The sequence below is a fragment of the Spea bombifrons genome, chromosome 5 (genome assembly GCF_027358695.1).
Source record: "Spea bombifrons isolate aSpeBom1 chromosome 5, aSpeBom1.2.pri, whole genome shotgun sequence".
In the NCBI taxonomy this organism is placed as follows: Eukaryota; Metazoa; Chordata; class Amphibia; order Anura; family Pelobatidae; genus Spea; species Spea bombifrons.
In genome coordinates, this window is record NC_071091.1 from 12,882,325 (window position 1) to 12,899,419 (window position 17,095).

General features: G+C 37.4%; 1 protein-coding gene across 1 annotated transcript in view; it reads right to left on the reverse strand.

The window, feature by feature from the left end:
* Positions 1-16,705: 16,705 nt before the first annotated feature.
* Positions 16,706-17,095, reverse strand: part of SPAG6 (sperm associated antigen 6) — a 55,987-nt gene continuing 55,597 nt past the window's right edge. Inside the window, exon 11 of the mRNA XM_053467621.1 lies at positions 16,706-17,052. Coding sequence (XP_053323596.1) covers positions 16,986-17,052 — 67 coding nt within the window. The 3' untranslated portion in view covers positions 16,706-16,985. The remainder of the gene's footprint in view (positions 17,053-17,095) is intronic.

The following is a 17,095-nucleotide window of genomic DNA, read 5'->3' on the forward strand; positions in this document are numbered from 1 at the left end:
GGAGACCACTGTATGGTTGATGAGTGCTCCTGGAGGCTGCCAGCATGCAGATCCTGCGTTTATATTTACTGTAAAGGGATCGGTGTCAGAATTACTGGATTGGGTTTGGAGGGCTGGTTTGGAGCAGATTAATCATTTCGGTGAGGGGTACTGTGAAAGGATTGTTATACTAATGTATTGTGGTTCATTTATGTTTAGTGTTGTGCAGGTGAGATGCCAATGATCAACCTTAATAGTAACATAAATGTACAAAATAACCGATATTCTTAAAGTTTTTCATGTATCCCTTCTCGGGATATATGGCATTCTGCTGTTCCAAGAAACAGTTTAATGTTGTTTTAGCCGAGCTTTATTTTTCTGATGGGGGGGAAAAGACAAATTAAAAAAATAAATTAAAAAAAGCATATATATATATATATATATATATATATATATATATACACTAATAACATGAATTAGATTATATATAATCTTAATTCATATATTCACCAACATCCCCCTTTTTCATTGCTTCTCTTTTAAGAGTATATTGTATAGATAGATAGATAGATAGATAGATAGATAGATGATAGATAGATAGATAGATAGATAGATAGATAGATAGATAGATAGATAGATAGATAGATAGATAGATAGATAGATAGATAGATAATTTGTATATGCCTACAAGAAAAAGCGACTAGAGGGGGAGGCGTGTTGGCGAATAACTGAAACGCTGGAGAACGCAGGAAGGAAGTCAATTAATTCAAAGGAATTGTTCCTTGAGTGTCCGACAGGGGGCGCAGGAGATTTATTCTAGATCTCTGCTCCTTGTATATAAATAGAGGCAGTAAAAGGCGTCTACTGGAAAATTAGCATTTACATTAACCCTTTCCATGCATAGTTATATCAGCGTGTTTATGAAATATCATAGTTATATCAGCGTGTTTAGCAAATAGCGCTAAATGTAAAGCATAAAAACATGATCTGTATCCATTGGGCAATATACTTGAATCAATATTAATTTCTGCTTATTAAGGTTGCCTAGGTGTGTATATTGGTGATCAGAGTAAGAGGTGAGCGTCTGTACACTAGATTTATAGATGTACAGTTGTTTCTAAAATGTCACAACGGATCTATACATTTAATGTCATGTCCAAGAGTGAATATTTACAAGAAATCCATAGATTAATTGGTAATTCAGGAGCAGGGATTGCCAACTATACAATCACAAATAGTCATTTTATTCTAGCTGGGGGAATCCAATGTCTGGATAATGGCAGCAGATAATTATTTTCCAATAATTCTGGAATATTTGCACAAATAGAGCGTCTATTGACAACTTTGTTGCTGTCTTGAGAAGTTTAGGCATCTGTTGCTGATTTTAGATACACTGCCCGTGGGTTTGTCGTATTGTAACGTTATTGTGATACAAATATCTCTCTCTCTCTCTCTATATATATATACACATACTCTATTTAAATTAGCATGTCACTGATACAAAAAATAGATTTTTTTCTTAACCTTTTGTCATTTCTCCGTTAAACCGAATCTCTAGACAAGAAGTATGTTCACACAATCAGAAATTAACTTTCTTTTACAAACTGATTACAAACTGATTTATTGTTTCAGGGTCATTGGCATCAGTAGTCTGATCAACGTGTAAGGGAGAAGCATTCCTCACTAGAATTCCCATTCAATTGTGAGGATTAGCGTGTGTGTGTGTGTGTGATATATATGTGTGTGTGTGATATATATATGTGTGTGTATTATATATATATATGTGTATTATATATATATATATGTGTGTGTGTGTGTGTGTGTATGTATAATATATATATATATATATGTGTGATTTATATATATATATATATATGGGTGTGTGTTATATATATATAGATGTGTGTGTTTATTATATATATGTGTATTATATATATATATGAGTGTGTGATATATATATATATATGTGTGTGTGTGTAATGAAAAATATCTAACACTATTAAAAATATTTAAATTTAAAACCATTTTTAAATGCATTAAAAAATGCACCCATCTTGTAGGTAGATGAAGAATTCATGATATTTTAAGCGCGTTTTTGCTTTAAACAAACAGCGATTTACCTGAACAGGGATTCAGGCTGAGATGGGAAGAACAGGTGGGAAGAAGCTGCTCTGTAAGCAGGGACTCAGGAGCCATTTTAGGATTTTGCATGGAAGTGAATAAGGGGCTATTATTTGGGGTTACTGGCCACCTGCGCGCCCCCAGACCCCCACCGGGCCATGGCCGAGAGTAGTTGGGCTATCCGCGCTGCAGGGTGTGCAGTATGCCTCGCACTTGGCTGTGTGCGGGTTATCCACTTGTTTCTGAAGTCAGCCTCCATTTTACTAGAAAAATAATCACACAGAGGCTCCCGCATCTGCACGCGACACGCGGTACCGCAGAGCGGCACATCCGGTGGGGTGAAGCCCACGTGCAGTGACCCGTCACACCCCGCACAGTGTGCCGTTTGCCGGGAAGCTCCATTTCTCTGCACACTATCAGGTCTCTTAAAATGGCTGCTGCGCACCGCTGTCTGTCAGCGCCCGGCAACCAGGCTCCAACGGCTCACTACACAGGGGCATTTATCCTCCTCTGTACCCCCTACATTGCACCGACAGATATAAGGCACAGGGCAGCGGTGCACACGGGGGTCACTTGACCCCTAGTCAGGAGTCTCCGTGCAGACAGGTGCCGGTTTACAAAAAGCGGCAGATGTGCAGAGAAACTGGTTTCTCCATCTTCTATAATAAAACATTGATTACCGGAAGACGGTGAATGGAAATGCTAATGATGTGATTGATCTCCCCCTGAATGTTACGGACAGCGCAGAGCAGCTCTGCGGTATGGAGGAAATGTGGAGCAGTCACCATGGAAACCAATCATCAGCCCGCAGGAGGCTCAGCACCTTGATCTCTATAACCCTGGGCAATAGTTCTGATGAGTTACGTAACAAGTTAAACGATATGTCCTTTAAATTATATATGACACACACCTATGTAATATATATATACACCTGTGTATATACAGTTATTTGTATTAGGAGCAGCATCTTTAAAATGGTCTCTAGTATCCCGATCCCATAAACATAGGTGTCTTTGGGTTAAGTCGCTGCTCGTTAAAGCCGGGACTGTCCCACTATGTGCTGTGTCAGTTGTTTTATAAACGCGTGTGGTAATAACGGGCGCCCAGCACAGTGCTGCCGATTGCTGGCCGCGCATAAATGCGCCTCTCCGGGCTGTGTGTATCTGTGGCTCGCTAGCCGGTAAGAATGCGGGAAAGGCGAGGATCCTGCCGCTCCAGATTCCGGCGCAGAGAGCACCGTATTACAGTAACCGGAGCCGTACAGATGTCTGGATGAAGAAAGCCGTCAGGGCGCCCTGGGACTCGGGCCGCGCCATGCGCATGCGCACTGTGTGAGTGCTCTGCTGCCTGAAATGACAAGGGTCGCTTTGTTAAGGCCGCGGGCTCTCGGGAGGCTCTTCCCTATTAACCCTTTGGTGGCCTGCCGACTCTAACATACGATGTTTTCCGAAAGAATCCGTAGGCTTATGGGGTTAAAGGCACTCTGTCTGCGCAGTACCCCTCCTCTGGGGCTCGAACGCAAACTGCCCCGCTCTTGTTTACTTCCCTCACCCGCAGCCCTGTCTGCCTTTGTCATTCTGTGGCAGTTTGGGCCTGGCGGGGGATTCCTCATGCGAATACCCTATTTTCCATGCATTTTAATGGTGTTAATGCTGGCAGTGACAGATCGAGCGTAGGGGTGCCAGCCTGATAGTTTTACCTAGAGGCCCCTAAATGTACCTTATATAATATCCATTATAATATCCATAGGGGAACACTATCAGTGCCTCTCCAGAAAATATAAAAAGCCTTTCACAAATTGGAGTGTATGTATATATGTATATATATATATATATATATATATAAAACGGCATTAAGATATCTTTAAGTACCGGTGAAATTCAGTGTATCGGCGCCAACGTAATAGTTTTTATTTACGTTTTTAGCTTTTTGGGGACTATGTTATTTTTTCCATCCCTAACAATAAAATATATAAAAGGCCTACCCAGGTAACCGAGGCCACATTTAGGGGCGAACGTTATTGAGCAGCTGTCATGGACGCCCTCCAATAGGTTATATATAGTCTGCATTCACCAGTCACATTGCTTAGAATATATGGAACCTATATGTTGCTGCATTAGCATGTATCCTGCCATAAAGTATTCTGTTTAAATTCATGTTAAGTTCAAGTTAATGAAGGCGATAAGCTAATGAACAAAAGCCGTCTCTAGGTAGTTCCAAAAAGTTTCTATAACAGAACAGGAATGGACGAGTAAAATGACCCACATATGTATAGATTTTTCTACCAGTTATATAAATATTTGTTTATTTTTTATTTCAATAAAAACAACACCTTGGAGTAATTGGAAAACTGTTGAACCTTTTTAAACATTCTAGCAGACATTTCATGTTAATGCAAAGTCTGATCAGTAGGTAGTTCTGGGTGCAATGGCACCACATAAGTTATTATTATAAGTTATTATTGTTTCAGACCATTTTCATATACTAGAAAAACAATAATATAACCAGTTTGTGATTTTTCTCTTTCTTGTGATTTTTTTTAAAGGAAAACTCCCAAATTCCGTTAAACCTCATCGCCCTTTTTAAGTGTGTGTCCTTTTTCTATTCTTTTAAAAGCAAGCTGTATGTTTATGAAATTTTCCTCAACTGGGCCCTTATCGATACAAAAAGAAAGCAGTGTTTGGAAGATGAGAGATGGCCTTAAATAAATTCAAATAATTTGTTCACAGAAGAAAAAAACAACTATATTTTAGTATTATTCACATTGGTGTTACAATTTATTTATATTGTGGAGAATGTCACATTTTGACAACGACAAAAAGCAAGGAGGGCTTTGTAACGTAAAGAACATTTCTTTAAAAGGGATGGATAACAATTTTATGACGTAATGTAATCTTTCTATCCTATTTATATATTTGTGTAAAAGAAATAAATATATGCAGCAGTTGGCTCAATATTTTGGTAAATGCACAGAATCACATATATTTTCACTGGACACCTGATATTTCTGAATCAAAACAGTATTTTAAAAATGAAATTATTATTTACAGGTTAAAAGCTATTTAAAAAAAAAAAAAGATGTATGTTATATTTTCATATATTTCATTACTGTATGATCTTGGTCTTTTAATAATTCTTTTTTTCATTTTTATTACCTGGCCAATGTCATTTTTTTTTTAGCTGTTCTGGTTCGAATTAAGTTTTCCGTGTCTCATTTGCAGCAAAGTAGTAGTATTAGTAGTAGTAGTCTTTGGCAAGACACATAACACACTAAATAATTGTTCATTATATTATGTATGCATTTTATTATCTTCCAATACAATAATTCCAGTCATATGACAATTTACATCATATCAAAATAACAAGAATAGGGACAGTTGGCAAAAAATACAAGTGGAGAGCACTATTATTAGTAAAGGGAATAGGTGGGTGAGACAAATGATGAGGGTATCTACCTCTAGTCTCAGAATAAGGGGAAATGCAGGCTTTGACTGATGACGTTTGCTTGGCCTTTTTACATACTGTCTTTATTGGTGTGTGAATCTATTAAATATGTTTTTAGTTTTTTTGTTTTATTGCGAAAGGAGTTTATATCCTCTAACTGGACCCAACCTTTCAATAGCCATCGCATATTATACTGTGCTGATATTATGAATCAAGAGACAATTATAACAGGATTCTCATTGACAAGCCTACAATTCCATTGTACATTTTCCTGTATTTGAACTAATTGCTCAGTACTCACATTTAACCGGTTGTTGTACCATGTAACATATGGGATACTTTTGTTGAAATTAGATCCAGCCAATAAAAATACCGCGCAAGATTAAAATCACAAATGCAGAATGATTCAGTTCAATGTTATTGTTATGTGAGAATTATGTAGCGCCCGCACCGGAAACTGAATTTAAGACAGATAACAGAGAAATGCTGCAACAGATAGAAAGTGAACAGAGGAAAGGCCTCACGCTGAAGAGCAGAGGTTTTTTTTTATAATAAAGATCATTGAACTATTTTATCAGAATCAATGACATCACAGTCTAATGCTCAAAATATTAATCTGCTCAAATTGTATATGGTCACACTTTTTATACCCTAAAATACAGGATTTTTTTTTTACTTAAACAAGATATTGAATTTATTTTGGAATTTCTGTCTGACATATTGGTATTGTCATCACAAAATAATATTATTTAACTTCCAAAGGGATTCATTATATAACCACTTATATAATTCAGTGTCAGAGACGGAATTCTCTAGAGTAGTTGTGGTTGCTGTGTAGTGACCTAGTGGAATACAAAAAAATTCTCACTAAAGACAGCCTTTTCAGGTATTTTTATGTCCCCAAAGTCAGCTTTTCAATTAATGTTACAGACCCCATAGAATCCGGCTTCATTACTGGAGCTAAAATGGAACAATTTTTCCATTGCACTGAATAGCAGAATTGTTATTTAGTTCAATTCAATTACCTGAAACAAAATTTGAATCCTAAATAAAATGTTAATAACAATCTAAATATGATTATTTATTATAATTGCATTGACATTTTGTTGGCATCATTTTACATGTTTCAACAACACCATAATTCAAAATATGAATTTATTATTTGTATAAGTTTTATATTTCTATGCATTTTATAATAACAGAGTATTCTGTGAGTATAACTTTTTTGAAACTGGCAGTTTATGCAAGAGGAAATGCATATTTTTTTTTAAGGACAGTTACTTCCTCAAATTCCAAATGAATTGTATGTGGACTAGATACATTAATCTATTTACTGCTGGGAATACCACTAAATGGAATGAATCAAATGTTTCAGAATTACTATAAATTCTGAAAATTCGGACACATATTTCTTTTCCATAAACGTACAAATTATGGGTGCATTTTAATAAATAACACTATTAATCTAAAGTTAGCACAATTTACACTATATCTTGCAAGATAGATTTTGTTTAAGAAAAGGTAGTCTTTAATATTTATACATTTTAAACAAACTTTTTTTTGCCAAAAAAATAAAACAATTATGCACAGTTGTTTTAAAGAAAATCTAGACCTAATTCAGCATATATCACAACTCTTCTGTAAAGTCACATAAAGTGATTTTCTCTTTTGTAACTTTTTTTTCTCATTATGATTAACACTGGTTGAATGATTGCCTAATTTATGGTCACTTTTTAAGGCCGTAAAATTACAATATCCTCTTTATAGTATAATTTTATAAAGGGACGATTTAAACCAAAGAGTAACAGAAAATCATAGGATTCTCGAGGGAATCTGTAACGGATCACTAGCCGGTCCACTAAAGAACATTTACAATCATAGTATAATTACATATACTTAGAATGCTAGCATTACCCTCACCCCCTCTTCCTAACCAGTACTATTTAGATTGGTGACTTATGGTACTGGTATAAAGATAAGAAGGTCAACAAAACATGATTTTCTTGGGTTTGGGTTCAGTTTCTTATTACAAATGTCTTTTTAGAACTCGATAGTTCCTCTTGATAGTAATCTCTTATGCAAATGTTTAATGCTAAAGTGAACATCACATTTGCAATCATTTTAACAATAGGAGGAGAGCTCTCGTCATAAAAGAACTAAAATTGTGCGAGAAACTGAGTAATTTGCATCTTCAGTTCCAGTAATTAAATGTGGAGGACACCTACGAACATATTTCTAGGTTTACCATTTTATATGCATGACGCAGACTAGGTCTTTGTATTAATCAAACACTCTGGCCATATGGTATAATCCTTTTTATAGGCTTAGGTTGGCATATGTTATTATGTGAAGGTCACAGGTCATAGCCTGTATTAGTGCTCTGTTAAAAGAACAGCTTCTGCCTGGTCTGCGGACTCTGTGGCTGGATCCCCTATTTTAATACAAATCTGTCTGAAAAAAAGGAAAGGAAGATATAACTGGGTGAGCAGGAGTTATTTGTAAGTAGCGTGTGATGATTATAGCTCATTGTGTAATTTGTGTGGAGGGTTCTTTGCAAATGAATAAAATGGAATTAAGAGTGATTATCTAGTCCTTTAACGCACTGCATCTTAAAAGCGATGGGACTTAATGCTGCATAGTCACCTTTTATAGCCAAAGGGTCTGTGATGTAGAGCAGTTCCCTTAGGCAAAGAAAGTGTTAACACGTTACCTTAGCAGAGTAATCAGTGCCCTAATTACATTGTCATAAGGTAATGCATAAAGTAGCCTTTCCATTGCTCCCAGTAAATAATAAGATGCAGAGGGAGTAGTACGATTTGGTTTGATTATTGTTTATATTTATTCAGTTCTAATAAAGTTAGACAGTTTAGATTGGCAGTAAAATCATCCCACCCAGTATAACAAATGTATCATTTACCATAAGGCCACCCAAGCCCACTGTCCATGTATTGAGAGGGTTAAAATATATTTTAAAATATTATCTGCAGCAGTTTGGAAAATAATTGACACTACATCCTAGAACAAGCTGTCTGCCTCTTTCCTGTAATAGATAACACCCACACCAATCAATACGAAAACTAACAGTATTCTGCACACACATTTGGGGTCTTACACCCTCGTCACACACACAACTTCTTTTCTTCAGCGCAATGTGTTGAGGCTTATTGCAGAACTAATTACATTACAGTTACATTTAGCTTGTTGCATAGAATTCCAGCATACACGATTCTGATTGGTTCAGACAAATTACATTTCATGTACCCATGATCAAAGAACAATTCCAGCATAAATCCACAAAGGGAGCTCAATTTACATTTTCATTTTTTAACTTGTATGCTTTTGGCAAGTTATTTCTTATAATTAATCACATTAAACTGGCCACAAAGATGTCCCTGCATAATCAATTATCAAAATGAATCAAAATACTTTTCTTTCCATGATCACTTAAATTAAAACTGAAATAGACTGATTCACAGACTTTGTGTTTAATAAGCAGGTATACTCTTACTAGTGGTTTAATGCCTATTTTCCAGACAGAAAGCACAAGGACTACTTCTGACTCAAACCAGAGAGGGAGCTATTTTTTTTTTTTTTGCTGTTTTCTGTTATCTTTGTGGGTTTGGCAGCTACTACCTCTTAGAGGTTACTGTTGAGACAACCTTAGTTTGTTATTAACTGTTAGAATGAAATAGACCCCGGTGAGCGGAGTATGTTAGTCGTAGATCAGGTTGTTGGCCACCCTATAGCATTCTGCCCATTAAGTCACAAGATAATTTGTCAGGCACTGTTATTGGACAAGAAGGCCTAGCTCACAATTGATGTTCCAATTCATCCCAGAGGTGGGTTAAGGTCAAGGCTATATGCAGGCCACTCAATTTCCCCCACACCAAACTCAATCAAACCATGTCTTTATGGGCTTTTCTTTGGGCACTGGGGTACAGACATGCTGAAGCATGAAATAGCTTTCCCCAAACTGTTCCCACAAAGTGGGAAGCATATAATTGTCTAATAGCATTAACATTATCCTTCACTGGAACTATTTGCCAAACCCTGAAAAACAGCCCCAGACCATTTTCCTTCCTCTACCAAACTTTACTGCAGGCACCGTGCGTTCTGGTAGGTAGCATTCTCCTGGCATCCGCCAAACCCAGATTCATCCATTAGAATTCCAGACAGAGAACAAATTTCTGTTGCTCCAGCGTCAAGTGGCGGTGTGCTTTACACCACTCCGGCAGACGCTTGGCATTGTGCATGGTGACTTGTGTGCAAGTGATGGAGTTTCTGACGCACGATGCTTCTGCTGATGTTGCTTCCAGAGGCAGTTTGGAACTCTGTAGTGAGTGATGCTACACAGTGATTACGCACTTCAGCACTTGGTGTCCCCACTCTGTGAATGTGCATGATCTTCCGCTTTGTGGCTAAGCTGTTGTTTCTTCTAGATGCTTTCACTCCACAATAATAGCATTTACAATTGGCCGAGTCAGATCTAGCAGGACAATGAGTTCATGAAATAAGTTGCGGCAAAAGTGGTGTCCTAAACTCCATCATACATACTTTTGGTCATATAGTGTATTCACAATTTAGCCAAAGAGCTGCTTTTTTAAGAATCATATTTAGGGACCACAGATGAAGTTTGGGAAACGATCATGCAAATCATGTTTTTATTTCCACAAAGTTGCAGGAAAAGTATAACAGCGAACTGAAGGTCCAAACATAAGTATCGGTCACACAAGACAAAAAAGTGTAGATCACGGAAGCGGAAATACTGGTTCAGTTCTTTGCTGCTATACTGATAAGCATTAGCACACAAAGACATAATTCTTATCCACCACCGTTCAAAAGACTTGGCGTGTCATTGTTTTTGGGGGGGGGAAGGAAATTAAATATCCTAATAGGTATACAGAGGCTCTTTTTCACTTCCATCGCCCCAGTGTTCCACTGTTACGTTGTGTTCGCTAATCCAAGTTTAAGTTTAAAAGGCTAATTGATAGTCAGAAAACCCCTTTTGCAATTATGTTACAGATATAAATTTCCTTGTTTTCCATTAAAAAAAAAAACAACAGCTAAGTGGCCCCAAACTTTTGAACATTGGTGTATATGCACACGGAAACATACACAGACATGCATTCATAATTAGATATTCCCACATAAATATCTGTGCAGCGACTTTGATCTTTACTGCTCAGAATATATCCGTTCCTATGACTGCTCTGGGATGTAAGTCTAATGTTTATGATGAGAGACCCACGCGGCTTCCACTCTTACTGACTGCAATATGTGACTTCAAAAGGAAATTGTAACAGGAAGTAAGAAGCACCCTCTGCCTTCACTGATCATAATCCAGAAATGGAATCTGTGGGACGCCATCCACACCACTGACAACAGCAGGCACCGTGTTCCTCTTGTGCAGGGAAGGCAAATACATAAAGTTACATATAAAGTGTCTTGAGAACAACTTTACCAAGAACAGACAGCAGCCTAATAGCCTGTCATACGGGGGGATCCCCACCCAGGAGCATCCCACATTTCAGCTGTTTTGTGCCAGACTTAAGGGTCTGTCCATTGGGTTCTTGAACCCTTTTTGGATGCGCCTTTTAGAATATCTTTGAATCCACCTCAAATGTGGAGGTGAGTCAGGATGTGGACTTCCCTGCTCACTTGTGCCTAGAGGGATACCAACCGCACCCCGCTGATGAGGCCTATGAAGACTGAAACCTACATCGGGAAACCAAACTTAAAGACTCTGGGGAGCGGAAGTCCATTCAGCTTTTTAGGAGCTTGTATAAGACGCTTGGCTCCTAACGCGTTGTGTTACGGGCGCTTTGTGGTTCCAGAAATCGCCTGATCCTGGGTAGGGAACAGGTCACTGTCACAGACTGATCGTCAGCTTGCCAAGAGACTGCAATCTTAAGGAGTGAATCCTCACTCTCCTGATGCCCCCTTCATCCTCGGACTTTTATTAAAGCCCCCTCCATCTTTGGGTGTTACTACTGTTACTATTACTTGCGCCCCTGGAACCGTTTAATGTTTTCTGCTATGTGATGTGTTGACTGTTGCTTCTTTGTATTTTGCATGACTGTATCAGGTGGCTTTGTTACTGACAGTACTCAAATGCTATCATTGGATGCACAATACTAGTTTTTTTGTTACTGGAGAACATTCTAAACATCAAAAAGGAGCATATTTGTATCTGTACATTACTGTTTTTATTACAGGGCAAGCCCTCTTCTATCCAATGGTTCATGCGATTATCATTACAGCACTATACTGTGTATCACTTAACCTCCCAGTTTGTGAATAGCACCATGTGGCACCAAAAAAACCTAACACAAATTGCAGAATAAAAAAAAGAGAAATTTATGTTGGTGAAAGTTCATTGAAAGTAAATTACATTTAACACACAGTGGAGACCATGAAATGCATTTATGTGCAAAACAATCTATGCTGTTAAAGGGTCTAAATGGAACTCACAGAACGAGGGAATGTTCTGATCTGATCTATTAATACCGATGTTACATGACCCTGTAATAAATAAGTGCATTGCCATGACAGTCTGCTCCTTCTAAAACAAGCGGAAAAAATATCTACAGAACATGTGAAAAAACGTCAAAATAAAAGCTGTTGTAATGGCATCTGCAATCTATTCACAACCCCTTCCAAAAAACATCAAAATCTCTCAATATTGTATTAAAAAAATGTAAAAACATTTCCCACAGTGCAGATGCACTTACTATATTTGTGACATCACAGTTACGATAACTTGGTTGCATATGTAAAATGTACATGAACCGTTTGCGTGTTCGATGTCATACTGACGGCTCCCGCTTGTTACAGTATATCTGGAAACTTGCAAAGCCCCAGGGTCTTCTTAAAGCTGACAGTCAGGGGCTTTCTAGAAATATCCACCCACTGGGACTTTGAGAACAAAACCACTCGAAGCGGTGTATGGCTTGACAGAGATGAATGTACGAGCAGTAATTAGATAACCTGCTACCTTACACAGTTAAAACGTAGAACGGCCCCCGTGCCAACGCTAACGGTTCCTTTTTCGTACTCCAGGCAAATTGCATTGATGATACACAAAGGGATTGCACGTCAGCTAAATGACATTACCTCGTGGCTCTGGGTTTCCTATAGTTTTGAATGGATTTCAATTGCAATTGCGTAGACAATTATCTGAAAATGGAATGTAGTTACAGACATATAATTACACTCATTTATTTCATTGCAGGCAATTTTAAAATGATGCATGTGGCTCCTGTGAAAAGTTCTTCGGTTTGCTGTAAACTGTTTCCATCAATTATTTTAGGATATGTAAATCTGCATTATGGTTTCTGTCTACTGTGTTATATTTTTGTGCAGATCAATGGTTATTATTTCCATAAACTGATGCATATACGCTTTAGCCAAAATGATCTGTACATATAACGTGTTATTTTGGGGACGCACCAATCAATATAGGAATCTACAAACATATCATTGCATATCATTCTAATTTCTGCAATAATATCCATCAAATCTGTCATGTAGCCCTGGGGCAGACGGTCCAGGGGACAGCAGTAATCAAGCCCCCCCCGTGTCCCACAATGAGCTGGTTACAAGGGAGACGTCCTATCCCGTGAAATGTTTCTTGGAGGTGCAGAGCACTTTTTATGGTACCTAGGATGACTATTACAAAGCGGGGGTCTCTAGAGGTGCTGCGCTAGCTCTGGTCTAGGGTGGCACCTAAAGGTAAATACATCACTGTATATATATATATATATATATATATATATATATCATATGATTTGTCATATAATTTCATTAAAAGTGGAGTTAAAGTAAGTCCTGTGAGTGCCAATCTCCTGTTTGATACCTTAATAAAGTTTAAATCCATGTTTTTCATTTTAAGTTTTAACTCTGGTCACCTGAATGTATGAAATCACACCTTCTATTCCATTTTCTTCCGGGATGAAGCAGAGCACATTGAATAATTATTTCTGTTCCATATCTATCACTGATGCCTCTTCACACTGCTAAAATAAAGCAGCTTATTTTCAAAAAAGATGATATCGATTCGGCGGAGGTGTCAGGCTGTGAAGAGGTTAATTTTGTCCTGCGCTAAGTGTGCACTTGCCTTGTCAGACAGAACCAATTCCTCACCATCAGTGGCAGCTGAGTCGGCTACAATCAATCAGGCTGCCATCAGTAGGCACTTGTCTGTGAGTAATGCAAGGACACAACACGAGCCTAAATCTATTTCAAGCATTCATTAGTGCCCTTAATGTATTTCCCTCTATCACAGAGGCCTCAGCTTTTACTACAATCACAAAATTCTCCAGAAAATACTCGGGAACCCAGGTTTTCCCTCAGGTGTGTCACGCCTACCGGTATAAAACGAGAGCCGTCCATCTCACGTTCTATAAAGTATTTATTTCCTATACCTTATAAGCTAAAGAGGTCATCTCCAGAATATATTTCCTCCAGGTCGTCTCCTGTTATGAAATGGACTTCTCTCTGGTACTTTCTCTGATCACTATATAGAAGGAAGAGTTTTCTCACTCCAACTAAAAAGTTCCATTTCCAAACTATGTGTACAAACATTTTGTGCCATTGGCAACTACTTGAGCTGTGAACGGATCTAGAATCTGCTAAGCCTGATCAGTTATTTGTGATTCTAGAATTGAGCTTTAGCCGAGTAGGGAATTACTATTCCTAATGGGTTAAGACTAAGTATGTCACATCATAAAGAACATGACCAGCTATCTATTAGCAACAGGAATGTTTCAGACAAATACCCCCCGAGAGCCAGGTTATCCTGCCTGTCTAGATTATTTCCTTCTAATTTTGCCTCTTGAGTCCTTAAGGATGTTACGAACCACATACATTACGTGGGTATCGTTAAAGACAGGTCATCATCAAGTGGCAGAATGTTGGGATTATATTCAGTAAATATTAAAAGGTAGGATTACTTTTTAATAAATAGACGCATAATATTTAAACAAACCAAGCAATGGTAATACGGCTCACATTAATCATGTGGATCTTCCTGTGCTAACCTTTTATTACAAACCCATAATACCATGTAATGCAACATAGTTTGACAAATTATTGTCGAAATTATTCTTATGCCTGATTTCTGCATAATAAGATTTTTCTTCAACTATTTGTTTTTTTTGGGGGGGGTATTTGCTTTAGAACTACTGTTAATACGATTGTTTTCGTATTTCCTTAATCATTGTGATTTTAGAGGTATTTGCAGGATTATCATCATGGTGGAATGCCCGTTTTGATTAGGAGAGGATAATTTATTCTTGACAAAATGAAATGTATTTGCTATGTAGCTACCATCATGAATAAACCATTTTATACTTTTTTTTGTGCTTTCATAATTCAATAGATCATAAAAAAGATGTGATTTCCACAAGATGCAGGAAAATCTTGGCCCCAAAAAAGAAATGCAGTTATATTCACTGAAAAAAGCAAAGGTCTCCTCTATCCCTCTCAGTGTTAATGAATACACCCTTTCATCCGATAAGAAATGGTCCTATCGCTGACAATCCATTCAGAGAACTCATGCATTTTCAAAGCAGTTTTCTTGTTCATTGTCATCTTTTGATCACAAACCATTGATTCTGTCATTGCTGACATACAGTATCCAGGCGATGCAATAGCATTGATATCCAAATATTTACCGAAACCTTTTCATTTTTTCTTTCCCCTATTTCAGTGATTCATCTGTTCACTATAGTATAACCTTAGCACAAAAAAGAAATATATGCCCATTTTAATGGTTTCTTAAATATTTTTTTTCTTTTAAATTATTTCATTTTGAATTAGTCTTCTCCATGCACTTTTTTTTCTAAATTTGTTTTGTGCAAAATAAAATACCTCACCAGTTCCACAAAAGCAGTCTGTTAAATCATAGCACATAAATGAGTATATACCACGGTGCAGTCTAGTTTAAAAAAGAACAAACTTTGGTTACATTTTCCAGCATGAGAAACATGAATCGGGTATAAATTGGCATGCCATGTTGTCTTGCTTTCTGCAGAATTTATGATATTTAGGTACATTTTCACTTCGTCTACAGGATGTCATTTCAACATCTTTGGCTGTAACAAAGATCTCTTTTTCTCTGCCTCCTTCTACGTATATAATATATATATATATATATATATATATATATATATATATATACATATATATACGGTATGTCTCACACACTATAAAACCTAGCGTCTATTTTTTAATGGATTACTCAGCTCTGTCTGAGCCGGGCTGTTGCATTGGAAGGAACATACAGGTTTTGTCCAAAAGAATTTGCCCCGTCTGAGCTTCTACGTTTGGGCGTATATTTTATGTTGAATTTTGTCAGATCGTTTTATGGGTGGAGAAAACAAATTACTCCAGAATCATCAGATGTGAAATGCCTAAGGGATTAGGGTCAGGTATTTGAAGATCTTAAACAATCAGGCGTGATTTGGACCAGTTCTGCCTAATTTAACATTTGGGACCTTGCCATCAGACTTAAGTTATAAGCACACAAGGTTCCAAAGCACCATTGTCCCTTGTTAAAAACATTTGCGAACACTTCTGGAAAACAGTTAATGTATATCGGTCTAGAAAGGGCTGTCAGAGGCAGTGTCAAAAAAAAGCTAGTCTTAAAATCATCCAGTAATGACACAAAGCAGAGTAGAACAACCCCACCATTTTGTTGTAATATGGCAATATTTTTTCTTGTTATATCGACCAATAAAAAGCCAATAGTGTAGTCCACCTTCAGGACATCATACCAGTGTGGCGGTGGCAGCGTCATGCTTTGATGTATCAGGAGGACATCTTGGCATCCCTGAAGGAACCAATGCTTTAATCAAGATTATTGTAAAGGAGAATTCTGTCCTTAAGCCCAACCACAACTGGGCCACCCAGCAGGACAATGATCTGGAGCACACAGGCAAGTGTATATCTTAAGGGATGAAGTCATTAAAAGTTTTGGAATAGCCTTGTCACATCTAAACCCTATGCAAACATTATAGAAGGGTCTCAACAAAGCAATTCTTGCTCAAAAAGCCATAAATGATTAGTTGAGCTGTTTGCGGTGCTGAGTCTTGTCTGTCACAGAATGATTACATCTGAAAGAATTTCATGTCCAGATCTACACAAAAAATGGGTATAAAACACTACTGAAGCCCGTTTATTTTCCTTTAAAATATATAATGTATATTCTCAGATGTGGAAATAAGAAGCCATTTGTTTTGGATGAAATGCAGTAGAATTTGTTTTTACCTATAATTTAAATCTAAAATAGGCTACCAAAGAAGATCATCCAAGTGTACACTAAATTAATCTATATAAAAAAGGTGGATTTGTTCATTTAATTTTATTTTCCAGTTATAGTCCACATGAAGTAATTATCCAGAGAGTGCAATGAAACGTTTACATCACGATGGTGAAGCGGGTTAGAAGACTGGCTGGTAATGGTCCACTCTCTCCAGAAGCGTCTGTGAATATCCGGGAGAATAATACCTAAAAAACACAAAAGCAATAGCTGTTTAACATTCTTAAAATA